The 26,109-nt window shown below is 40.7% G+C and overlaps 1 protein-coding gene across 1 annotated transcript in view; it reads left to right on the top strand.

The window, feature by feature from the left end:
- st3gal4 (ST3 beta-galactoside alpha-2,3-sialyltransferase 4) overlaps positions 1–3,334 on the top strand; it is a 46,406-nt gene extending 43,072 nt beyond the window's left edge. Inside the window, exon 10 of the mRNA XM_075473855.1 lies at positions 2,668–3,334. Within this exon, the coding sequence (XP_075329970.1) occupies positions 2,668–3,180 (513 nt within the window). The 3' untranslated portion in view covers positions 3,181–3,334. The remainder of the gene's footprint in view (positions 1–2,667) is intronic.
- Positions 3,335–26,109: the final 22,775 nt, after the last annotated feature.

Genomic DNA, 26,109 nt, shown 5'->3' with positions numbered 1-26,109 from the left:
TTAACCTAAAAGTTGTCAATCGTTCTTTTCATCTTATTACCCACGGCTACATCCACTGTTTATCTGACGAGCCGTGGTTCATCACCTCTCTGTCTGACTACAGCAAGCACGTGTTCAAACGTACACGGGCCAATCAGAGCGGGGTCCTGCCCTTCACTATCTCTGATTGGTTTAGACCACGATATGGGTCTAATGTGTGTCTGTTGTTGAACCACAGGGAGACTTTCAGAGTCGCATAGACTTTTTTTTTTTTCCTCGAACGGGTGGTTGCACCGGTGCACCCTGAGATTTTTTTAGGCGCACCATTGAGAAAATAGGTCGCATATGCGACCAAATTAGTCGCACTCTGGAGCCCTGCATCGCAGCTCTCTCCACACACCCCCTGCCCGCCGCGCAGCCCCAGCTAGCCGCACAGCCCCCCCTCCGACTTCTTCGGAGCAGCCGAATCAACAGGCTTCTCAACTTCTCCAGGGTGCGTTTTCCCTTGCCGAAGCTCGCCCCGGCTCATCACAGGTAAGATGCGGGGTCTCCGTTGTTTTAACATGCCTCACCTGGTCTCCCTGTTTGCTTCCCCATGATCTCATGCTAGGCTGTTGGCCACAGTAGCGCCCTCTGTCCCTCCATTCCGTTAAGCCGGCCCCCTCCGCTCCCCCAGCTGATCACCGTACAGGTAACAGCCCGGCTAGCTCAGTCGGTAGAGCATCTCAGGGTCGTGGGTTCGAGCCCTACGTTGGGCGTAGCAGTATAATCAACAGATGTTTGCACTTAAGTCAAAGTTCAGCTCTGTTACCACCATCACAGCAGCTCAGTGGTGCCTCTTTGAATGATCACAAAACATGATGTCTTGCTAACAAGGACCATTTATTTCTTAGTCAAACAAAATGATGTTGCAGCCAAGAACTGACCAAACTGTTGGGTAAGGCGTTGTTAACACATGATCAGCATGTAAAGATGTTGGTGACACCATGTTTCATAAGTGTTGCAGCTCAACTATGATAGAGTATTAACTTGTAATGATATTGACTAAATCAGACCAGGAAGAGAAAAGATGACCGGAATATCGATAACAATGGAACTGACAATGATGTTGACTCTGATGTGAAAACAGTCGTGTATGTATTAAGTGAGAAATGCAGGTGTATTTTTCTCTTGCTGTCTGGAAGGCAGAACTTTACAATTGGAGGATATGTTGTTATTACCTTAAACAGTAATAAAATATTACAGCTGGATATCACCACAGCAGTAGCCATCACAGCGAGTGACTGGGCTCACATACCTGCCCTGCTCTGCTGTATCCCGCTCTGCTGTGCTCTGCTCTGCTTTGGTCTCAAGTGCTCTGCTATGCTCTGCTCTGCTGTGCTCTGCTGTACCCTGCTGTGCTGTCCCGTGCTTTGCCGTGCTTTGCTGTACCCTGCTATGCTATGCTCTGCCCTGCTGTACCCTGCTGTTCTCTGCTCTGCTGAGCCCTGTGCTCTGCTCTGCTGAGCCCTGCTATGCTCTGCTGTGCCCTGCCCTGCTGTGCTCTGCTGTGCCCGGCTCTGTTCTCCCGTGCCCTGCTGTGCCCGGTTCTGCTCTGCTGTGCCCGGTTCTGCGCTGTGTGCCCAGCTCTGCAGTGCCCTGCTGTAGCCGGCTCTGCTCTGTTCTCCCGTGCCCTGCTCTGCTGTGCCCGGTTATGCGCTGTGTGCTCTGCAGTGCCCTGCCCTGCCCTGCTCTGCAGTGCTCTGCTCGGCTATGCTCGGCTATGCTCCTTGGCACTGCCTCACGCCCTGCTGCTGCCCCGTTAGACAGGGCTTTAATCTTTACTGCTGGCAGCTGCTCGAATGTTGTGACGCTTCTGCCTCTTGCACAAGGCCACACTGATCTGCGGGACATATGCAGAGTATCGTGCCGCATGATAGATTTTGTTATTAGTTGTTTTTAAACCGACGCCACCGTATTCTCAATCAGCCACTCCCAAGGCAGTGTGACAGCAGTCATTTCTCATTATGTCTGGGCCCACCTCACAAAGCTACTTTCGTCCCGGATCAATGAAATATTGTTTTTAAAAGATTTTAGCCACTTGGAGCTGTTAATACTTGAATAAGTAAATGGGTGCTTTCGTGTAGCAGCTGATCTGCTGGCTCTACTTTGTCTTTCAGCGGCTCGTGTTTTGCATCCACGTCAATGGTTGCAGGGTTGCTAACCTTTGCTTGAATTTTCCCCTTTCGTAAAGGAAGAAAACAGGTTTTACATTTAATAGTTTATTTAGACTCTCCTGCATAGCTTTGACCAGCGACGTTTCAAGCTCCTTTATATTCGATCCCTCCTAGCTGGCTTTAACTTCCATGCAAAACTCTATCATCTGGGCTCATCCCCAAGTCTGTTCTCTAACCATACCATTAAGCCCCTCCTGAAGGGCATGGCTAAGCACTCTCCTCCCCAGCTCAATGGCAGAAAATCCATCACTTTTCTTAAGAGCCTTCTTTTAACCCAGAGGTCATCCCCTTTTCTTCGTACCTTAAAGCACTCCTGTCAAGCGTTCTCTTGGCCTTCTACGGGCTCCTTAGGGTAGGCGAGTTCACATCTCAGGGCATCTTCAACCCGTCACTAGATCTGATGCCCAACGACTTGGTTTTGTTCACTATCTCTTTGACCTCCACCTCACTCTCCCTTTATCTCTCTCCGCAGGGAGCCCAGGCGGGCTCACTCTCACGTTCTCTCTCTCCTCAGGCAGCCCAGGCGGGGTCACTCTCCCTTTCTCTCTATCCGCAGGCAGCCCAGGCGGGCTCAATCTGCCGCGGCCCAGGCGGGCTCACTCTCTCGTTCTTTCTCTCCTCAGGCAGCCCAGGCAGGCTCAGTCTACCGCAGCCCAGGCGGGATCACTCTCCCGTTCTCTCTCCTCAGGCAGCCCAGGCGGGCTCTCTTCTTTTTTGGAGGGTGGGCAACCCTTCTCACAGGCTCCTTCCACACCTTGCAGCCAGTCCCTCACCAGCTCGGCCCCGGCTCAGTTTTTGCAAGCTCACAGCGGTTCAGCTTGCATGTCCTCCGCCGGGGCCCGAGTGCCAAAGAAATATTGACAATAAACCTTGCAATTGTCTCCCTATCTCTCCGTGTGAGTCTCTCCAGGTTGAATTGAAATTTGTAAAAAAAAAAAAAAAAAAAGGCTCCATTTTGCCAACTCATCAACCAACTGCTCTATGAAAAAGCTGTGAAGTTGTCACAAAAGCCAGAGGAGATGCAACAAAGAGCCGGTCATCATTTGTTCCCCCGTGATTGAGTGATTCCAAATTTATTTTTCCACTTTAAAAAAAAAGCCATTAATAACCACAATTGTATCTAATTGCTTTTAGGTATGTTTTGCAAAGCCAGAATGTTGTGAAGCAAAACAGTTTTGTGTCATATCTGGAACTTCGTTTCCCACCTTCTATAAAATAAAAACAGCGAAATGACCATCCTCCAAGAGTGATGTTTTCTTTCCAGGATTCGTAGGAGTTTGAACAAAAAGAAGCACAAAGAAATGTTAAAGAGAAAAGCAGATTTGGTTAACACTTGTATGCTGTTGAGAGATGCACCTCAGGGACTGGGAGCTGGAACCCTTTCATTATGTTGGATGTGCCACAAGCCACAAAGAAAGCAGAAAAGCCATTGCTTGTTGTGAGATTTCTCCCCAGAGTCACTGACCTGACGATGTCAGGTACACCGCAATCTAATGAAAACACCTGAGGTATTTCTTTTTCCACAACATTGTCAAAAAAAAAAAAAAAGTCAAATCGAATAAATAAAGACACACAGTGTGGCTCTGCAGTGTCTGTGTGAGGAGCCCAGTGGACAGCTTGTGTGGGATGATGCAGTATGAAGCTGGCTACCTAGTGAGAGGGCATCTGGCTTGGCTTGCCGATAAAACCCCCACAGCCCAGAGAGTTGCCATGGGTCAGGTGCTCATGCAAATACGACACTGCCATGGGAACCTGGAGACTGAGATGGATATAAGGGGAGTGAGGCAGAAGAATTAACAAGAAAAAAAAAGATAGGAGGCTTTTCTCCAGTTTGACTTTTGCTAACTCTGCTTTTTTTCTTCCCAAAGCTCCGTTTCCCCCACCGCCTCCATGTGATTATGGATTTTCTGTGTGACCCCACCCCCACTCCCTCTGACAGAGAGCCTTTAAACAGAAGAAAGTAATGCACATTTTTATTGTGTCAGTGAAAAGAGCAAGTGACAAAAATAGCACCTGAGTGAAAAAAAAATGAAGCGAGACACAAACAGAAACGGACCAACTCATGACACGTAACACAGCGAAGTGGTTCCGTGTGTGCTGCACAGAGCAAAAGGTCAGCCAACTCAGCTGACTTAAAGGCCTAAAAACAAGCCAGGACTGTTTCCCCACCATCAGCCAGAGGAAGATTTTATGCAGGGTCTGTTTTCGCTGTGAAATCGTTGAGACTGACACGGCCATTTATTTTCAGTTTTATCTGATATCAGGGTTTAATCGAGGTGACGTTGGTCTTTCTTAGAATAAATGCTAACACTTTGGCGTAAAGATGCAGTGAAGTAAACTCAAGTGGCAGATGTTGGATAAAGAAATGTTTCAAATGTCAAGCTTCACGTAGATAGTGCGAGTGTTTTTTTGCTGGTGTCATTTGGAGAAGTACTGGTGAATTCATGACAACTGACGATAAAAATGGGTAAAGAAATTCAAAGAAAGACGCTATGAGATATGTTTTCATTTTGGCGCCATAAAGACAAACATTAGCACTTGAATTTCGAGGAATAATCTCTTGCTTTATGAGAAGCCGGGTCAGCAGATGTTTTGTCCCAATACACAACTTAAAAAAAACAAGGCAGTGATCTGACGAAATAGAGGCTAGTTATATGTTAGTACTACAAACTCTTAACGGAAACCTGCATCACAGATCTGTGGCGTGACCAGTTAGGTAAAACAAACCTGTAATACAATACAATCCTGGTAGAACATCGCTAGTGTCACAGCATGACAGACTACGGATGCACGGTCATGTAATATATGCATGCTGTCTGCTCTGTTAGACGCTCTGTCTTGGGTCGGTTCCGGTACACTAACAAACGGTAGTATTTCAGAATAGTCAGAATAGTTAGATATTTCAATAAATATCAATTGGAAAAAATACGCTCATGTGAAAAAAAAGAATTATAACAGAATTAAAGAGGGTGTACCCTCTTTAATTCTAAAGTTTTACACATCAGGATAAGAGAAAAAAATCATCTGCTCCTTATCAGGTCTTGAAATATTGACATATTTTCACTGTGCCATTCATTCTTAAACAAAAACTAAGCCAAAATATGGGGAAATATAGGGTGAAGAACCAAGTGCTCGCACATCTCCACTTTGATCTTATCAATTGAAAGGACGTCGTTCCAGTGGTCTGTATGTCACACTTGTAATTTTTTTTCTCTCAACCACTGAAGTTCCCCCTCTGTCTGAGTGAACCTCAGATGGATGACTCAATCTAAACCACTGTGTGTACGACTGGATGAATAGATTTGTTCTCGCTCCTTGTGCTCATCTCCAGGTTTGTCCGCTTGCCATATAGGACAGTTATCCGGCTCCACACATGGAGTGCGACTTGACTCCTCTTCTTCCTCTGTTGTGCCAAAGAAGGTGGGGTTTTATCCTGGCACCACTCTGTCTATCAGTCTGTTGGTGCATCTGTCCGCTTGTCCTCGAAGACTTAATGTCTGGGGGCGGCGCTGTGTACAGTTCCTCTCTATCACGGGACCCAGTATTTAATTTTATTTTGTGTCACTGGAGAGGACCTCAGATGTGCTGCATCATTTGGATTCTGCAGTGGGCAGCGTCACACTACAGTGGCAGAGTGGCATGGATACGAACACAGGGGTCCGTGTGCGTGTTTGTGGAACAATATGAGTGTTTACAACAGTGGTGTAGTCTACCTTTTTGAGGTGGGTATACTGTAAAGTTGGCCAGTCATAGGCCCGTGGTACCAAACTAGGGGTCGGGACTCAGGACCCTCGGGACCAATAGTAGCCCCTTAATGCACGCCGTACCTCCAGTGGCGCGCTGTAAATAGTCATTGAAAAGTTAAGTACCATAGTACTACAATACTATGACATAACACAGGGCTTTTAATAACGCACTACGACTTGGTCATTGCCATTCTGGTAACAGCACATTTATAATGCTGTCTTAACATGTTAAGGGACAAACATGTTTGTGAGGTCGCAGCTTTGCACTCACCTGCCCCTTGCATGCATGAGGGACAGCATAAACTCACTTTGATTGTGTGGACTGTGTGCTGTGTATCTCAGTGGCAATGGGACTCCCTGTGGCACTTAATCTTTGTACTCATCCCTCATAGAGCGAGGCCTAACAGAGTGATTGTTTTAAAGCAGCAGAACACCATCACATCTTGAGACAGGTTGTTTTATATATATACACAAGGGCTGTCAGAATTAATTAATTGTAGATGTGTATTACATTCGTTTATATATGTAATATACATAAAAATATACACACACATCCATTTTAGTTTTCCACCTTCCACTCCTATAGGGGGCGCTGTTGTGCGTTAGAGAATCACCGCTTTCAACTAATACAAAGAAGAAGAGTTTCTATGGGACGTTATTGTCAAACAACTGATAGTGAATCCCTGGGAGATTGCAGACTGCTGCAATTTCCGAATGAATGCTAATCTGAAGTGTTGTCGTTGTATTGTTAAATTATAACAAGGCTTCCATGAGAAGTGGTAGTTGATGAAACGTGGCTGTGCTATTCTAAATATTGAAAAACGAATTTTAAGTGGGTATAGCCTACGGAGCATTTTAGGTAGGTATACGGAAATCCCCCCAAAAAAGAGGTGGGTATACGCCGTATACCTGCGTTCAACGTAGACTACACCACTGCTTTACAAAAATCAAACTGCTGGCATGAACAAAATCCAAAACTGAAAATGGGGCACTGTGCTCATGTATGGTGGCATCGAGCTTAGCTTTTAGATTTTAAAAACAAAGCGCCAATGACTAAAGAGACGGGCCATTGGTAGTGGTGTATAGTATAGGATTTTGTTGCTGTCCACAGTTATGCACTGTGACTGCAGAGCGAGACTTTGACAAAGCGGTGCTTGTGGCAGGACGGTTTGGTCTTCAGACTCCTCGTTGACATTTGGAGCTGTCGGCCAAAAGCCTCTCATCAACCTAAATGTTGCTGATGCTGCAGTTTGTAGTAAAAAAATAAAATAAAATATACAATTCTTCTGTCTTCTATTGCAAGAGTTTCCCTAAAGATCTATTTGTGCTACATTCTTATAGAATAAAAATGGCTCTTTATAGATAAACTATAAGAATCTAAATTCGTCAACTACAAATTCATATATGAGTGAAAGAGCCTGAATCTAAATATCGCTGCATCTGGAAGGATTCAATGTCTCATTGATTATCTGGCATGCTGAGTCAGGCTAAGATTTTCCATAGAGCTGAAATCATCTATGCTGGGCTGTTGAGGCAATCTTTTTCTTTTTCTTTTTTTTTTTTTACACCAGTCTTCAACTACAGAAATGTATTTTTGGGCTTTTTCAGCCCCATTGTTTATCACTCTGCCTTTGAGGATTTTTACTGTGATGCTTACAGAGCATGTCATTTTGTATTTTACATTGTACGGTTTTGTGGTCCATAAAGTCAGAAAACAAACAACTTACATAAACCTTTTGGCAATTTAAAAAAAATTTCATATAAAACCTTTTCATTGTCATTGTTTTACACAATTGCGTTTTATCTAAGTGAACCTTTTAACTACTAAATGTATCTTAAGTGTTGTGGATTCCTTAAACCCACATTATTTGCAGCTTTTATGGCGTTTGCATGTGTTTTATTCCACCCACTATGATAACGTATTTTGGCCATTGTCTGTTAACCTACCTATTCATTGGTTGTCTTCCTATCTTTTGCTGTCCTTCACTGATCTCTACAGTGTGAGGAAAGGATGGGTGACTGAGTAATCTTTGCTCGGTGCCTGATTTATTCCTATAAATGTTGTTCAGTGGTGCATGTGCGCCAAGAGACATCTGCCACGAACAGGGTAGCAAACTGATGGTAGACTAGCCGGAGGGACACAGCAGGAGGAGAGCTGTGCTGAGACTGGCTTTAAGGTAGGGGTGGGTGAAATAACAGAGCTGAGCACCAACCTCATGTAAAAAGCAGCAGTACTGAATGAAAACTGCTGTTGGTGCATCCTCAATTTGTTACAAAAAGGTCATCATGTTTGGCTGATTCAGACCATTTTTAGGGCCTTTTCAGTATCCTTTTTTATTCCACATACATATACAAATTATATATATGAAAACAAAGTGTGGAATTTAAAGAAATGAGAGGTACAGAAATCAGAAAAAGCTAAAGGATAGATTGGATTTGATTAACAGACAGCAAGACATCAGCTTGAACTATCTCAGCTTCTGGTCCATACCCCACGTATTCCCCACAACAAAGTGTGTTCAGTCAGAGGCTTCTTCAGCTCTGCTGTAACAGAGAACGTCACAGCAACAGTCCTACTCAATGACTGTTTATATCGACGAAAGACTATTATCGATGTACCGTGGCACAATATAATTCCCCTTTTATGGATGATTTAAGTATATTTCAATTTAATTAAGCACGCTGTCAGGGGACATTGTTTAAAATCTGTCGCTAACTAGGAATCTATCTACAAACAGAACTCAGACACGCAGGTGCTTCTGCCTGAATGGGCTGCTCCACCGTAGGCTCTGCATCAATCTGAGCATCGTAAAAAAAAAACCAAGCCAACCTCTCAGAAAAAAAAGGGATGGATTTATTTGCGGTCACAGTTAAATACAATTCGACTGTTTGATACAGCTCATCAGATTTGAGACCAGCATAGCTACCATAGAGGATCTCATTATTCTCGGGCTTATTGTCAGAGAACATCCATTCATTCCATCCATCCATTCATTCCTTAATTTACTCCCCAACCATTGCATAACCAGCTGTGTATCACATCTCAATGTAAATGACATGGAGACTGCAGCATGGTTCAAGGGTGTCCATTATGTGTCTTGTTTCTTTATGGTATACTGAGAGTATTTCCTCAATAAAAGGATTTGCTGACACACGGTGGCCCCTCACTCAGAAGGTCACGTTGACTGTAAATTCACGAGTGGCTGGCGAAGAGTGGTGATTGGATCTGTCGCGCTGCATGTAATCTTACAGATGAATAAAAGTTTACCAATGTGCTAATAATGCAAGCTTAAGACAAACTATTTGGAATTAAAATTACACTCGAAACTGTTGTCTTTAAATGCACAACAGCACTTTCATGGATTTTTTTTGTGTGCACTTTGTGTGCATACATATGGGATGTCTCTTTTTTTTTCTACAGCCTCTAATAGTCTTTTTTGCGTAAGCTGAACCCTTCTGTACCTGTCAACCACCTCTCAGTGTGGTAATGTCCACCCACACTATCAAGAGGCCAATTTTTTTATTTCCAGCTCGCTGTCTGCATCTGATATAGAGGCTAGAATAATGACCGTAGAAAACAATGTAAAAACTCGGAGAAGTGGATTGTTTCATAACGCCTCAAAATTATTTTGCCAGTCTAAAGCATTTTCATAAGCGGATACTCTGAGTGGGGTAAAAGTGCTCGGTTATAGAATCCACTTGTCAACACTGCCACAACAGTGGGAGTCTCTATTTACTACAGGATTTGTGCTGTTTTGGTGATTAAAAGTGCAAATATCAGATGTCACCAGCGTACTCTTTTTATGCTTGTTGTAAATAAACTCCATATATTTGTTTATTCAAAGGGTAAATTGTGAATTTGTACTAGCAATACTTACTGTATATCTTTTATTCGCGAACAACCAAGACTTCTGCCGACCTTTTTTCATTTCTACTTCTGTAGAAACAACCACTGCATCTGTGTATTTAATTATCTGCATTCCTCTAACACTCACTGTTCCGTGGGCCCCGTTTCAAATCCAGTTCCAGTTTCTGCAGCCAACTTTGGAAAGATCCAAGTCTTCCTCTCCTCGAGCCCCTAAGTGACATTGATGGATAATGCTGTCATTAGAAGCAGTAGAGCTCATCTACTAGCCCTACTTGCAGATTTCTGCCAACCCCCTTTTTTTAGCCTGTGCCATAAAAGGCACAGGCAGTTATGAAAGTCACGTCTTCAATCCCTACCAGTCGGGTCAGCTCTGTCATCTCTTGCTTTAATCAAACATGTCACGATGTGCTAACCCCTTCTTTTATGGTCCTCTGATTACAGAGTATTGACCTGGTAAATCCATCCATCTTCTATACCCACTTAAACCAATTCCAAACCAGGGATTCAGGGTTGAGGGGGGGGGCTTGACCCATTCCCAGCTGCCATAGGGCGAGAGGCAGGGTACACACCCTGGACGGGCCCATTTGTATTCAGATAACACTGAATTACACTCATCTATAAAGCCAGATGAAAGACATAAAGGCATGCAGAAGCTCTGGACTGAAATATTTCTATTCAGTTCCAAACACCTAAAAAAATATAACCACAGAACGTCCATCACTGCTATGAGAAATCCTGGATCCATTTGTCCTTTAATCCACGTAACAAATAAGTATCTTGGACTGCCTTTTTTTCTGTTCTCTCCAAATGATGCTGTGACACTAGTCCATGCATTTGTCACTTCTAAATTTGACTTGCATTTCTGTGTCATTAGGATTTCACAGTAACTCTAAAAAACACACTAAAGAGGCCAAATCTCAGAATTTTGCTAAAACTAGCAAAACAGATTGCATACTTGCAGTTAGTTTATTATTGGAAGCTGCAAAATCCAGGAGTAAATAAAAAATGTTTCTTTTCACATAGAAAGGGATTGATGAGTTTTTTTTTCTGTGCACTGTCCATGGTGAGGAAAATGAAAAGATTCTATTTGGCATTTTTGTCAAAAAATGTTTATCTGAAACTGTTCTTGGACAAGTTTTTCTGTTTGTGTCTTCTTTCAAATATCCCGTTGCATAAAAAGAAAAACATGGTAACAGGGTTCCATTTGCACAGCAGTTAAGTGGAGACGTTTTATTTCGCTTGATGCACGCTTCAGTGAAAAGTCCGCTGTCGGTAAACACTAGCTTAAAGACTGCAAATATGCAGCGGTTTTTTGCCCACAAGTCATGAACATATGTTTATTGGCTGACAGACTTTGAACAAAGCAGCATGAACAGCTTGCGGATGGCTGAGTATGACACAATTTTCCTATAAAAAACTATAAAGAAATGGAGGTTCAATTTAATTTAATTTGCTCAGCTGATGAGACTTTCCACTGGCTCAAACACATTTTTTAGTTGTCTGGTAAATACTTACCATAAGTAAATAAATTAATCAAATTTAAGGTCCAAGAATTACGTTGGTAACAGCATAAACTGAACTAAGACAGATGGAAAGATTAAATCACTTCTTATATTATCTCTGCAGGTTTTCCTCAGATATCATATAAACCCAGTCTCCAGAGATCATTATTTTTATTTCAACAGTGTGTGTTTGGTCAATAAGTTGGTGTTTCACCTTTTTTATTTCTTCTTTGCATCAAGCCTGTGCCCAGTCTTTACATAACTTTTGTAACTTTTTATATGCTCTTTTTTTTTGTTTGTTTTTGTTTTTTACATTAGGGACAAATTAAGCAGTCATGGGCAAATGTCAGCTACATCAACCTTCAAAATTCCTTTTTTAGTTTGTGGTAGGTTCTGTGATTGCTATCTTTTTCTTTTTCACGTGTTAAAAGATATAGAATAACTTCATACGGAGTGCACAAATTGCACGGTTCTTGTTTTCCAGGTACATGAAAGAGTAAAATGTTTTTCTGTATATTTGGCTGCACACATTCCTGCATAATAAATACCGTGTTTGCAAATGGCTTTACTATTAAGTAAGTTAAAATGGGTCTGTCGAAGAAAGCCTGGTTAGTTTCTGTTTTTATTGTATCCTTTGTAGAAGAATATTGAATAGTTCAAACCATTGAAATGAACTAATACTATTTGTGGCCAACAGCTTTGCCAAGAAAGACACGCAAAACAAAACAAAACATTTAACTCAGTAAGTAAGCTGAAACTGTTTGGTAAAAGAAAACTTTATTTGATTCCCATACCTGGCTCTTGACTGATCACTGCGGCCTGTACAAATTTATGCTATATTTGCTCCATATGAGATGTAGAAGGAAATGGCTGCCAATACAGATAATACATATTTTGCTATTAGCCAGGAATCAGTGGAGAGGCTGAAGAAACTGGGCTGAGCCAGACACGATAAAAGTGAGACTTGAGGTCTGGGGATGTAAAAATCCATTTTCTCAAAAACGTGAGAGCAACAGAGCCTTACATCCCGAAAGATTATTCAAAAGGAGATCATATCTGACACCTGAATTTATTCCATCCTGTTCATGGAGGAGGCCTTGGGGGTGGGAAGTGCTACAGCAAGCAAAGAAACACGCAGGATCTTGATTACGTGGCCTTATGCTAAAGCTGCCTGCTGCTATGAAAAGGATATTGGTGAGATATTGCTCCTTTTTTATTTTTGTGAGAAGCTACCCGCAAGAGCCTGTAGGAAGCTGAGGAATCTATACATATCCTTATCTTAAGACGCCAAAATTGAATAAAACCTTAAGCGAGCCACTGCTTTACACCTGGGTGGCTTCAAAAAGTAACGGTGTGGCCCTCACTAACAAGATGTGGAAGACCTTTTCTGTAATGTGATGCGCAGTGCGCCTGTGTAGGCATGACCAGAAGCAAGGCAACACTCGATCCCACTGTGTTTGTCTGCAAAACAGCTTAGTTAGTTCAATTCTTGGTCATGCTACACGTGGAAGGGTAAATATCTCCAGTCACGTGTCAGTGGACGTTGGGTTTTATGGGATTTCTGTTGAAAACCAGAAACAGTTTTGAAACACGTGAGGTAGGAAGCAGCTCTTTAATATGAGGATTCACTTGGCTAATTAGAAACACAGACATGGCACACAAAGACCATTTTTTTCCCCAGGTTATACATTATTATTAATACATATATTATATCATACATTTATATTAACACTTAACATAAAATGTTCTGTCCTTGCAAGATTACTGTATGTCAAGTGTTCGGTATCTTGGTCCTGTTGAACGCATTGATTATTCAAGCGGTTAATTTAAAAAAAATAAAAATGAAAGAACTCTGCAGAAAACAGCCTTCTCCCCTTAAAGGGATAGTTTGCCTCTTTTGATATGAAGCTGTATGACTTCCCATATAGCAATATCATTTATGAACATTGACTTACCCCCCGCTGCGTCCTGTGAGCCGAGTTCCAGCCTCGTTTTGGCGTTGACGAAGGTAGTCCTGAAAATAAAGCGTCTTGCTTCTCAAAACAATATGCGCTCAAAAGAGTAATACATTTGCATCACAAAATCCTCCCTCCAGAAAAAGTCAGACCTCACATCGCTTGGTGCTATTTTTGCCTCCCTTCATATCAATGAAGCCACCTAGCGATAGCCGCACCTGTTACGGTGTTTCCTGCTAAAAGTAGCTAAAAGAACTATTACCCATTTGACTGTGAACGCAGCCCCAGTTAACCTTATTAAACAGTTAAGTCTTGGCCTTTAAAACAAAGTAAACTTATTGGGTCTTAATTAACGTTTAGTTTTTTCGAGTAGCAGTTTTTTTTACTTATATTCTACAAAAAGTAACTTTCCTTCATTCCCACCTTGGAAGTGAACATTTCAAGTGTAATCGAGTGTATCCTTGTCTTCTACACCGACGTCCATTCGATGTACATTTCTTACCAGCGATGTTTCGAAGCTGCTCTACAACGTATAACAAGAGGAACTGTGAGGAAAAGTGGGCTTATTCTCATCACTTTTCTTAAGTAGATTTTAATGTTGAGATATAAAAGTTTCACGCACAAGATGCCTGTGTGCACCCTCTGACAAGAGAAGAGCGATTGACAGAGATTTAGAAATAGGGAGAAAAGATATGGTTCGCTTGGTGCAAACAGACAGTTCTTCTTATGACACTTCACAAGATTACAGTAGGTGTTTTTAATCAGTCTGCCAGTGAATATCTATGTTTGTGTTACAGCCATTTTGATGGTTTTTATGTTTTGGCCTACTAAGGTAACATTTGGGTTATGTATGACAAATGAGGTATGAAATATTTAGTTGTTATGGAAAATGTGGAATGCTTATGCCTGGATTATGATTTAGTTTTGTTATTAGGTTGATTGCTTTAAGTATGACGATCACCATTGGGGTGACGTCATTGGGTCAAAAGTCATTATATCCGGGTTTTTGGGTTGGTTCGGTGAATGGGAAATGCAGACCGGGTTGTCATACTATTTTCGACCGTACATACTTTATGTTGTTACATTGTTCATCATCTTTTCGTTTAGTTTGGACTGTTAACTTATTTTGACTGCACTTTCATTCATCACTTGTTGTCATCCTGGACGCAATAAATTATTTTCTACAACAAAAGGAGTGCGCGTTTGATCCCAGCCGAGTCCCAGTGTTTCTCCATTCCTTGGAACCTTGGAAAAAATTGGACCTAACAGTATGACCTTACATGTATATAAAGAATGATGGTTCTTTTATTACCAGGGGAATTAAAGTTTCATAAAAAGTGATGTGCCATATCAGATCTGGAACAAGGAAGTAAATACATAAATCCCCTCCCCCCTTCAGTTTAATCTCATTTCATTGCCTTACGCGTCAACATCTTGGTCTGCCTGGTGGCATAGAACTTTTTTCTTGAATTTCAAACTGCCGCCTTCAGAATACACTACTAGAGCTGTGGTCTTTGTGAAAATTTGTCAGTTGTACACTTCAGCTGTCACCAGTCAGCTGAAAACTTGTCGGTGTGACAGTTCCTTGTAAAGTGATTATCCGTGTGTTAGAGTTGACACTATATTTCAGGTCTTTTACATCAAGGAAGTAGCTGTGCTCTGTTCAGTGGGAAAAGGCTTGGGCAGTGCATGCTGCTGCATTACTCTAGTATCAATTGTCAGGTGTCAACATGTTATCGTTATTACACTTTTTGGTGCATGATGCTCGCAGGTCACCTGGATTTAGCTGCGATGGCGATATCACCCCCCCCCCCTCTTCTTTGGGTGGCAAAGAAACTGTTGTTATTGTTGTCTTTCATTTCGGGAGCAGCAAAAGCTTATTTAAGTAAATTAATATTATATCCATTATTCCACTAACTAATGGATTAATTGGTTTAGAGATACCTTTTCCTCATTAAAAAGCAAAAATAATAATTATAAAATGATCCACTCAATGGTTATAAATACCAGGTTTCAGTCGCCGCTTTTCCAACATATTAAACCCTAGTTACTTTGAAAGAAAGCAAAAAAAAGCAGCTACATTGGCAGCTGTGAAGAGAAATTGGCATTAAGCGTAGTTTCACCTTGTTGCTGACAAACACAGATGGCATGACTTAAATGAGGAAAAATACATTAAGTGGTACAGCTTTACAGGAGAAACAGACAGTGTCAGATATTATCGGTATCTTGTTTTAGCAGGTATTTAGTGAGTTCGAATCATTCATCTAAATTGATTTTGTAATATTCCTAATTTTATCTGTATATTTCTTTTCTGTCTACACCGTTGTAGGAAACTAATTTGATTTTTTTTACCGTTTCTCTAATTTTTCTCATTGTTATTTCCTCCGGTTCCCTCCAAATTTTGCTAAAGCATGTCACGTAGGAGTAATAATTTTCCATGTGACACGGTGACAGCTGAACAGTGCTGTTGAAGAAGGTTTACATCAAGGATTCTTTGTTGTAATTGAGTTATTCAATTCATTTGGTGAATCGTTTCAGCTCTACCCTTGTTTAGATCCACAATGTGATCATGGTGTAAGTACCATACACCGTTCTACACCGTGTTTATTGTCAGTTTCTACTGTTAGGTTGGCTAGAGTGGGAATTTTAATAATAAAACTATAAGAATTTCAATCTGTTGTCAAGATAATTCTGTATACATTACTGGTATTTTCTAGTATTTTTTTCCAAAACACTCAAAACTTGTTTTTCATTATTGTTTGTCTATGTATACATGTATATGTATAGATATGTATAGGTCAACACATTGCAACTGAGAAAAAAGCCCCCCAATTTAAGAAAACAGGAGCCGGATAATATCCAGCATTAAACAAAAAGTGCTGTTAGATCATAAGATACAGCCTAAAGCTGCATTGCAGCCCAATCTCATGATTTATCATTTAAAAAATGTTTTCATGTCAACCAGCGCAATTTTAAAAGTACTATATATATATATATATATATATATATATATATATAAATATATATAATCGAATGAACAAATTACATGTAACCTATGTTGTTCACGTCGAGGTTTTGTTTGCTGCCTCATTCAATAAGACATGAATCATTTGATTAACTCAGAATAAGATCTCTATCCACGTGGACAGATCTGATCCATTGCAGAAATAATGCAAAATGAGTGGGCTTCGATATGAACACAGGGGGCAGATTCAGCACGATGCTTACAAAGCATATACTTTATGAAACGGATCAGAGGCGAAAGTTCGAACATTTTCAGCCTCTAAGATTTGTAACAATAACTGTGGCTGAAATGCTTTTACATCCAGTCGGATGGCAATTTCACTTTGTAACACTGGGCTGCTAGACACTTTGACGTCGATGACAGGAAACCTCACGTTTGCCCTTCGGGGTGCTTTTCTATACAGTACGAAGCTCCTTCAAGAAGAAATATGATTGATTCATATTTAGTCATGTAAACTCAATTTTCTTCTAGCTTTTGTTCTTCTGTTTTCTTTTCACACCTTGTGTGAGTGGATGAGACTCGTTTGTGTGTGTGTGTGTGTGTGTGTCTGTGTGTGCGTGCATGCATGTTTATTGGTCTCAACAGAATTGGTTTACCCAGGGGTACAGATGCAGGAAGTAGCAGCTGGAGATCCACTCTCCCTTGTTTCCAGTTCCAATTAATTAGCATGGACATAGTTATATACATGTACACACACACACACACACACACACACACACACACACACACACACACACACACACACACATGCACAGTATATATGCAGAAGGTTACAGTATGTAGTGCATGGTCAGACCCCAGGGATTCTTGCAGCACTGTCCTAAACCTTGTGCATCTTCAGTGCTTAAAATAGCGTGTTAAGACAGTGGGTGTTAACTATTTCTTTCTTTTAGCAGTGACTTGACAGTGCCAGTCACTTCAAACTTAATTTTTCTGTGGTTATTTTGAAAAGGCTGTTAAATGTTCGCTGTTCTTGAGACAGCTCTTCATGGTTTCATATGATTTAGCTCTGGGTAGTTTTTGTCTCCACAAAAGCGAAATGTAACTTTAACGAGTCACGGGAAACATATTTATGAATCCCATCCTGGCCTCCTTTCACCGGCCACCGATTCATTTTAGAATGAATTTTTAAAAATGTATTACCCTCAAGGCAAATCTAGGCCTGGCCTCGAGCTATCTAACCCAGGCGTGCAAATCCTGTGGGGGATTGGGGGACAGAATACACCCTACAGCTAAATGTAAGCAAATTTGTCCCCAATTATATGCTTTGGATCCAAGGATTATTGAGTAAACATTGGAAAATTGTTGGCAGATTGTGAGAGATATGATTATGTAAGCATGCACCTGAAGATCCCACAATTTTTTGTGAGATTCATCAAAAAAAATATTTATTTATTTGTGCATCTATATCTAGTATGTTTTAATAACTAGGTATTAAATGACAATTAAATAATGATTTTAAAAAGATTAGAGGAGAATTATCTCTTGAATCTTCTGGTGTTGTCAGCCTTTGGGTACTTTCTATTCCGCATCGTCAGGTTCAATGAAAGAGATAATACTGCTCTCTTAGCACAGTATCTTGCTGAAGTGGGCAAAAAATGTACAAGAATAGTGCTAAAGTTCTATAGTTTAGTGTGCTCTTTGTTTTATTCTTGTACGTGTAATACAAAATGCTTCTTGTGTTTAGCAGTTTGATATGTAAAGGCAGTACCAAGATCACCGAGAAGGCAAATAAAGATTTACGGATACTAACTACATCCTAGTTTTGGCAGCAGAGGTGTAAGTACTTTGGTATGTGGACTGAATAAAATGTACTATAAACTTACCAATAGCACGACTAAACATTTAATCCCACAAAGTTAAAAAGATTTCCTCATCAACGTTGCAGTAAAACTGAGTGTAAGTCTGCATGATAACTATGAGTAAGCCGAGTCTGCCCATCATTTCAACAGCCCAACAACCGTTCCGTTCAGATCAAGTGATGAAAGCAGCCTGTGTGGTCAAAACAATGTCCAAAGATCCATGTGGAAATGCTTTAACATTGCATCAGCACCAGTGGTTGCGTGACAGATCTGAACACTCATATGCAGAGACACCATGATGAATTCGATGATACAAATAGAGCTATCACAGACATCTTTCTTTTTTCCATTTCATTTTCACCCTTTTAGTTCCGTTTAGAAAATGCTCCCTGATTTGTATTGTACCCCTCATATCTAGATTAGTATTCAATTATATTACATCAAATTCATTCAACTGGTACTTTTACCCCAAGGAGGTGAGGAACACATTGGAGGTCATTGTAGGGTTTGGTATTTCACACAAGGATACTTAAACATGTAAACTTGTGAGACTGGGTATTGAACTAGCATCCTTCCAGTTGAAGGGCAACCAGTCGATCTCTTGATTGTTCCTCCTGAATTACAACCGCCCTCTTATCAGGGAAAGATTTTCACCTCTCGTTTTTACAGACTTGTCAATTGTAATGATCCAGATGCATAAATCTCAATGATAAAATATGTGGAAATTGTCATTCCCTGGCACCACACTGTGGGGTGAAAAGTAAATTGCTTGCATACAGTTTCATGCAAACCACAAATCAACTCCTCAAGAATAACAATGCTGTCATGTAAAAGCAATCCTTGAAGATTTTGCTGTTAGAAGATACAGCAAAAAATAAAAGGAGCAATTTGTAATAGTAGCCCAGTACAAGATCCACAGCCTGGCTCATTAAGAAATCACTGTCTGAAGTAGCAACCATGTTGGAGTAAGCTATCTGAATCTTTCCCTTTGTCTGACGGAATGTGTGATGTTGTAAAAGAATGAACGGTGTACAAAGGAGCAGGGAATGAGTAAGGTGTTCTCCCAGAGAGTTCTCAGGTAGACCTGATCTGACTTGGCTGTAAGAAATGATTACTGTAGAGGGAATACATGGATTTCAATTTTACGCTTCAGTACGACTAAATATTGAAGATGAGGAACCATACAAGTTCACTGAAGCTTTGGGAGGAGAAAGGTTTTCAAAATCAATTATCTTAAGACGGCATGTTTCATACTTTAGCAGTAAATAATTAACGACTTGATATCCGAGTTGAGAGCATTGGCAGTTATTTCAGGCTGTTAAAAATAGGACGTCCATAGTTCTTTATGGAAGACTTCAGCTGGGTTCTTTTTTTCCCTGACTCGTCCACTATATTTCAGTTTTATGCAACAAAAGTATCCATTCAGAGTTTGCCAGTGTGAAAAAAATTGCGTTTTAGCTCAATTTCAGACCAATTATCCTGTTTAGGCTCAATGTAAGCAGCCACCTGACTGCATGTAAATTGGCAGCTGTCAGAGAAAGTAGAAACTACAGAGAGAGAGAGAGAGAGACGTAGAAGATGCATTCATTTGAAATGCTTAAATAGAGCTGTGAATGAAAATAAAGAACATACATGGGAGGTGTGTGAGATTGGAGCTGAAGCAGAGATGGGAAATCAGGGCTTCATGCTCCCTGCAGTGATGCATGGCTAAAGGAGTCCCCTTAACCTCAGCCCACCTAACTGTATCAAAACATTGGCTAATAAAAACCCTGCCACAAGGGCATATTGCATTCTATTAGTCTTACATCAAAGGCTTCCTGTCAGCTATGCCTGGTTTATCCATCCATTAGTGTAGGAATCAAAGGACTAACATGACAGAAAAAAAGAGATCGGCTTGTCTTTTTCTTTGGCCAATTGACTTCGTTAGGGGGGTGACGGCGTCAAAAGAATTATTGAATTTAAAATATGAATGAGCTGGAATTCCAGCCCAGATAATGACGATGTCATGGAGACTTAGCAGACTTAGGAGACCTGTGATAGAGTTGAACCCTGTGAACATGATGTTGTAACTAGGCTGCTGAATATCCTTCTAGAGGAAGTCTAATGTCCCCTCATGAGGTCATAACTGGTATTCACAATTTGTTTATCATATTGCAGATAAACAGTAAATAATATGACTGACATTTTGTGCAACTGCTCCCTCTGAATCACCTCCCCTTCTTGTTTTTACTTGCACGCGTCATGTGCTTCCTCTCAGGAAGACAGGTGTATGGAACTTACCCTCTGCTCTGTATGAGCATGTTCAGTTTTCACATTTGACTTTGAATTCAGTTGAAAGCAAGAAAACAGCTGTCAATACTTCCGGAGGCAGAGAATGCATCCATATGCCGAGCTCAATAGGTGCACTGGAAAAAGACTTTGGGGCAGCATGTGTCACTCATCTTGATGAGCTGTCCGTCGCGCAGGTGGAATCTGGTGCTGAGGCAGCGGGAGCTCATTGTCGTCTATGTACTGTGCCATAGCAGGAGGAAAGAAACAGATGCACACATTCAGCGGCGAAATGGAACACTTGGGGCAAATATTTGATGTTTTGGCTCTGTTTAAAAAAAAAAAAATGTAATTACTCTCGATTCCCTGTGATATAGCAGCCTTTTTTGCAGTCTGAGGTGCCTGCACACCACCTCATAAGACAAAAATGTCAATAATATCAAATATTTATCCCAAAAAAGAATGCAGCTTGAAAGTTTGTGAAGTGCTTACAGTTTTCAATGTTCTTTCAAAGGTAGTGCCTCTAGTGTCCAATTTTTTTCTTCTTCACCCAATTAAACAAACAAGACAGAAATTCCGTTCTTTTGTTGACTAATAGTTGATAATTATCATTGTAGAATGTCCAGTGTTACATATTCACAATTTCGTTGCCGTTTTTTTTTACAAACATAGTCCAGTATTTCTTTCTCGAAAGCCAGGATAGGAACAAACACCCACCATAACTCCAAAAGTTTGCTCCGCTGTTTGTTCAACAATCTGCTCACACACCTCTCCTTCTTCTGTGATGGTCACTCCAGTCACGCAAAAGACGTCTTCCGTAAACAGGAGGCTAGGTCACGCGAGACGTAAGGTCACGTGACATTTTATAAAATTCCAAACTGTTAGTAAGCTAGGCTTTGCTGTTGCATACAACTTCATTTCACTTTCGAAAGAAATACAGGACTATGTTTGTAAAAAAAAACGGCAACGAAATTGTGAATTTCCAGAGCGTGTTACTCCACACTCGGCTCTCTACTATACGGACTTTACGCTGAAGATGCCAGCTGCAGCAGGAGCATTTCCGGAAAGAGACTGGCTGGTTTTAAATTCATTCTGGACTCTCTTTATTCGACCACATGAAGACCTCGGGACACTTCTGTTTGGATTTAGGGACCCTCTACTCACTACCACGTAAGTGTTATGTTGTTTGGAGCTGTAGAAGAGGTGTAAAAATAGCGTTTTGTAGCGGCGATACCATATGCCCCACTCTCCTCCAGGCTAACGACTTTTGGCTGAAAACGGTCAAATCAAAATTCTCAAAACACATCAGAATTAAATGATTTTGATGTCAACTCAACGTATGTACTCCCAACATCCCGTAAATTGACCTAAAGTGCATTTTACTCCGGATTATCCCTTTAACTTAGAAGCAACTGAAGGCCTCTGTCACACCAGCTAATGATAATATTCATGGACCCACCCTCAAGGCTACTCTGAACAACAATGATGCGAATTGGAAGGCTGCAAAAGGGAACATTATTACTCAGTTGCAGTTGGCTTAAGATCACGTGGACAAGAAAGTAGGCTGTTGGATGAAAATATTGTGCACGGATGAGAAGTAGCGTGCTTGGAGTATTTTAGGACATTTGAGTGAGCGTACATGTAAAGGAGTAAGAAAATACTTCATCATCTGTCTGTCAATCCAAACTTAAAGTAGGTAAGCAAGACAGTGACCCTAACCAAAAAAAAGGATCTATCGGAGAATGTCTGAAGAGGAATCAGCTTTGTGTTTTGGAATTGTCAAATAAAAGCCCATATCCTAATCCAGTTAATGCAGAAAGAACTGAAGTGGGCAGTTCATGTGAGGACACCCAACAATATCTCAGAGTCAAAGCTGTTTAATACACAGAAAAGGGCTGAAATTCCTCCAAGCCCGTGTGAAAGACTGATCTACACTTATTAGAAAATTTTAACTGAAGTCATTACACTACAAGTGGGTCAGAGCAGACACTGTTTTACACCTTGTTTGTATACATAAATGTTTAAATAAGGTTCTCAAACGTCCAGGCACAAATGTACCACGCATGAATCAGACACAGTTTTAAGATCCGGTCAATTTTTTTGCATTCAGTACGAGTCATGACTTAATAAAATGAGGATGTTTTTTTTTCTTGAGCCATGAAGCTTTTCCCACTATATGTGGGCATGATCTTCAACCTTTTAGAGATTGCACACTGAGCAAAGCAGACTGTGCTGGGGGGGCAAATTACCTCTACAACTAGCCGAGCAGTTCATTTGATGATCCCGTCTGTACAAGCAAGAAAGTGTCTGGTGGAGTTTCTGAGCACCTTAGAAACACTTCACAAATCCACAAGTACAAGCTTTGTGTCCTAACCATTTGTATTCATATGTGGCTCTTTAATTTATTTCATGCTGAGTGAAGTTAAAAGTCTTACCGATTAATTATGCTTGCACCACAACTTTCAGTACTTCCACTAAAGCCGCTGCTGTAAGGAAGAAGTATCAACAAGCACAGTACAAATATGAGCCTACATTGTGACCTGGATGAGTAAAAAAAAAACATTTTTCTGTACTACTGTCATTGCAAACATATTTCATTTCTCACAAGTTTTACTTTTCAAGTCCAGTGACACAGCATTGCAAAGAGGTGTCACACACTGTCACAAACATCTCGTATGAGCTCATCAACATGACATTTTCCTCATTATTCTGTGAAGGCTGACAGCTCCCTTGAACCATAACAGCTATCTAGAGGGGGTGTGCAGAGCCATCAAAATGCATTTGTTACATGGGACATTTCTGTTTTTCACACTGCCTGTTACACCATTGTTGCCTTGCCATTATTTTTGAATGCCAACATTATGGTACGACAGACTTCATGGGGAAAATTGAGGCCTTTTTCTCTTTGATGGATCAACGGATGGATAAGTATTGAAAAGCAGTTCTTCAATTCTAATTTTGGAAAGCTTTTCTATTTGGAGGTCTGCCTGTGTAACAGCTGAATATATACATAATACAAGGAGCAATCCAATTCTAATTACAGACCTTTTACAACCGAGTCCTTGCAAAAATGCATGCACATACATACACAAATGGGTACAAAGACGCACACACACTTTGAAAGATGAGGCTTGCTGCCAGTGATGCCATATGTCTATAAGGACCGAAGATGAGACACAATATGATCAAAATATTTTATTTATTTCAAATCAATGCAGATTATGTGTTGAGATGTGTATGGGCACAGCGATTAAGGTCAACATGTCCTCAAAATTACCATTCCCTTGCCTTATGGTGAAGGTATAATTTACTCCTGTTTGAGAAAACATTCTTTTATTCATGATACGTCTTCACTCATCAAACATAAAGGGTTTCAATCAAGATGACGGCATGTTATGGTATCGAGAGGCAAACAGCTGATTTTACAGCCAGAATAAACAGCACATTGGTGGACTTAGGGGATTCACTACACTTCCCTCTTCATCTCCTGAGAGCCATCAAAACTCTGCTATTATGGGGTATTTTTTTATTTTTTATTATTTTGCCTGATTAGGTGATGTGGAGAGTGGACACATGGGCTGTGAGGGATGTCATTATGCAGAAATATGAAACCTGGGACCGTATTACTTGATGAGCCTACAAATAGCTTAATATACTGTGCTACCAGCAAATGACCATTGAGGATTTCTAACGACTTTTTTTACATAAATTCTATTCCTCGCATTTTATGTCCAGGTTTACAAATTGCACCACCACTAATAATATTGGGAAGTAAAGAAATTCTTATACCTAGATAGCTATACCAGGGGTATCATTCCCTGAAACCACCAAAATCCTTAATTCTGATGAAGCACCTAATAGCCACATCAGTGAAAAAGTTTGCGGAGGCATTTTTTTCTTACATAATACATTGAGCTTAACCGAGGAGACCACATCTTCTGTAGAAAAACTGAGGCTAAGTACACCTGGATTCCTCTCTTTTTCCCCATCTCTGTGTATAGAAAAAAATCATGTCCTCAAAGCACAGTTTCCAAAAAAAAAACTTCCATCTGTATTAAAACAAGAAACACAACCAGAACAATGCAGGTCCTGTTATTGTTATTGTGTTTAAGGGGCTACAACCAACTAGAAAATTAAACTGATACTAAAGTTAACAATCATATACTGCATTTTTTTAAGGATTATAAATGTCCATACTTACAAGAGTAACACAGATCCTTTATCAATTCAACTGGATTGAATTGAATAACCCTTTATTTAGGGGCGGCCGTGGGTCAGTGGTTAGAGTCGATAACCGGAAGGTTGGCGGTTCGATTCCCACTTTTACCACTCAAAAAAAAAAAGATTGGTGGAACTGATAGCTGGAGGGGTGTCAGTCCACCTCCTTGTCACAGCTGAGGTGCCCTTGAGCAAGGCACCGTACCCCCATGCTCCCCGGCGCTTCATGGCTGCCCACCACTCCAGGTTGGCTTCTGTCTCTGAGTGTGTGACCCTGTGCATGTGCATGTGCATGTGTGGGTCAGCAGGTGTCAGCCTGGATGGGTTAAAAGCGGAGGACAAATCTACCTTCGGGTATAAATAAAGTCACCTTACCTATTTCTTCCAAAGTCGATTTTTTTTTCTGCAGCATAAAGAATTTCGTCATTTTAAAAAAGTCATTGAAGGTAGTTATTGCTTGGGGCAGAAATGACCTTTTCAAAGATTCTTTGTTGTAGCAGAGCTGAAGGCATCTTACTGATCTGACTTTGTTGTCTGATCACTATTATGTTGAGGTTGTGCAGTATTGTCCATTATGTTGTGCATCAGTGTTATTCCACAGTGCTAGCACAGCACCGCACAGGTTAGTGGGCTACAGGAGTAAGATTGATTTTATGCAGAGCCATGAGGATAACCAACAACACCCACCTCATTTATCACCTGTAACTTTGCAAACTTTCACAAAAGACAGTTGGTAAAAATAGATGCAAACAGATACAATTTATCATTGGGGGGGGGGTGGGGGTGGGGGTGAGGGGGGGGGGACTTGGGATGTCTGTATCTTCATTATTCATGTTATTGAAATCAGTAATTGTTTTTCAACACTTATTAATTATTGCTAATAACTAAGCTAACTCCTATAATTTCTCTCACAAATGGCAGCCTCTTCGTTAAATGTGTCATACTCTGGTCTCAAGAGCATTCGGGATGAAAAGACTCGGCTGTCCAGAGTGAATCTGAAAATCTTATAGAAATACAGTTCTAAAATAGAGATGTGCTTTTTCAGGAAAGGTGCCACCTTCTGGTCACATTATCAATTTTGGATTCTTGATGCTTTTTTTCTTCCACAGTTCAACTTTTCAGACTAATCCAGATGCCAAGGCTTTAAAAGCTTTATTGAAAAAAAAAACAAAAAACTTCCATTGATTTGAAAAAAATGTGAGCAGTGATTAATCAATAATGAGAAGGATATGCTTCTTTTTCATAGCCAACTTTTTAGTTTAAAATTTTATTGATATTGGTTATGTTCCAAGGATCGGTGCATGTTTTTGTCTTTACTTATTTTCAATTCTCTGTTAGCTTAGAGAACAGGTTGCAACTTTCTGATAGAAAATTGCTCCAAAAAATCAGATATTTCGAGATAATACAAGAAAAGCCTTTCTGCTGTAGTAGAACTTGCAGCGTTAGTGAATAATCACGCTTCACTTTCTCTTTCCATGAGATGATTACCTGAAAGAGACATGACTTAACAGCATGATGTGGATGATGGAA

Source organism: Odontesthes bonariensis, chromosome 9 (genome assembly GCF_027942865.1).
Source record: "Odontesthes bonariensis isolate fOdoBon6 chromosome 9, fOdoBon6.hap1, whole genome shotgun sequence".
NCBI lineage: Eukaryota > Metazoa > Chordata > Actinopteri > Atheriniformes > Atherinopsidae > Odontesthes > Odontesthes bonariensis.
This window is presented reverse-complemented; position numbering and strand designations above follow the sequence as displayed.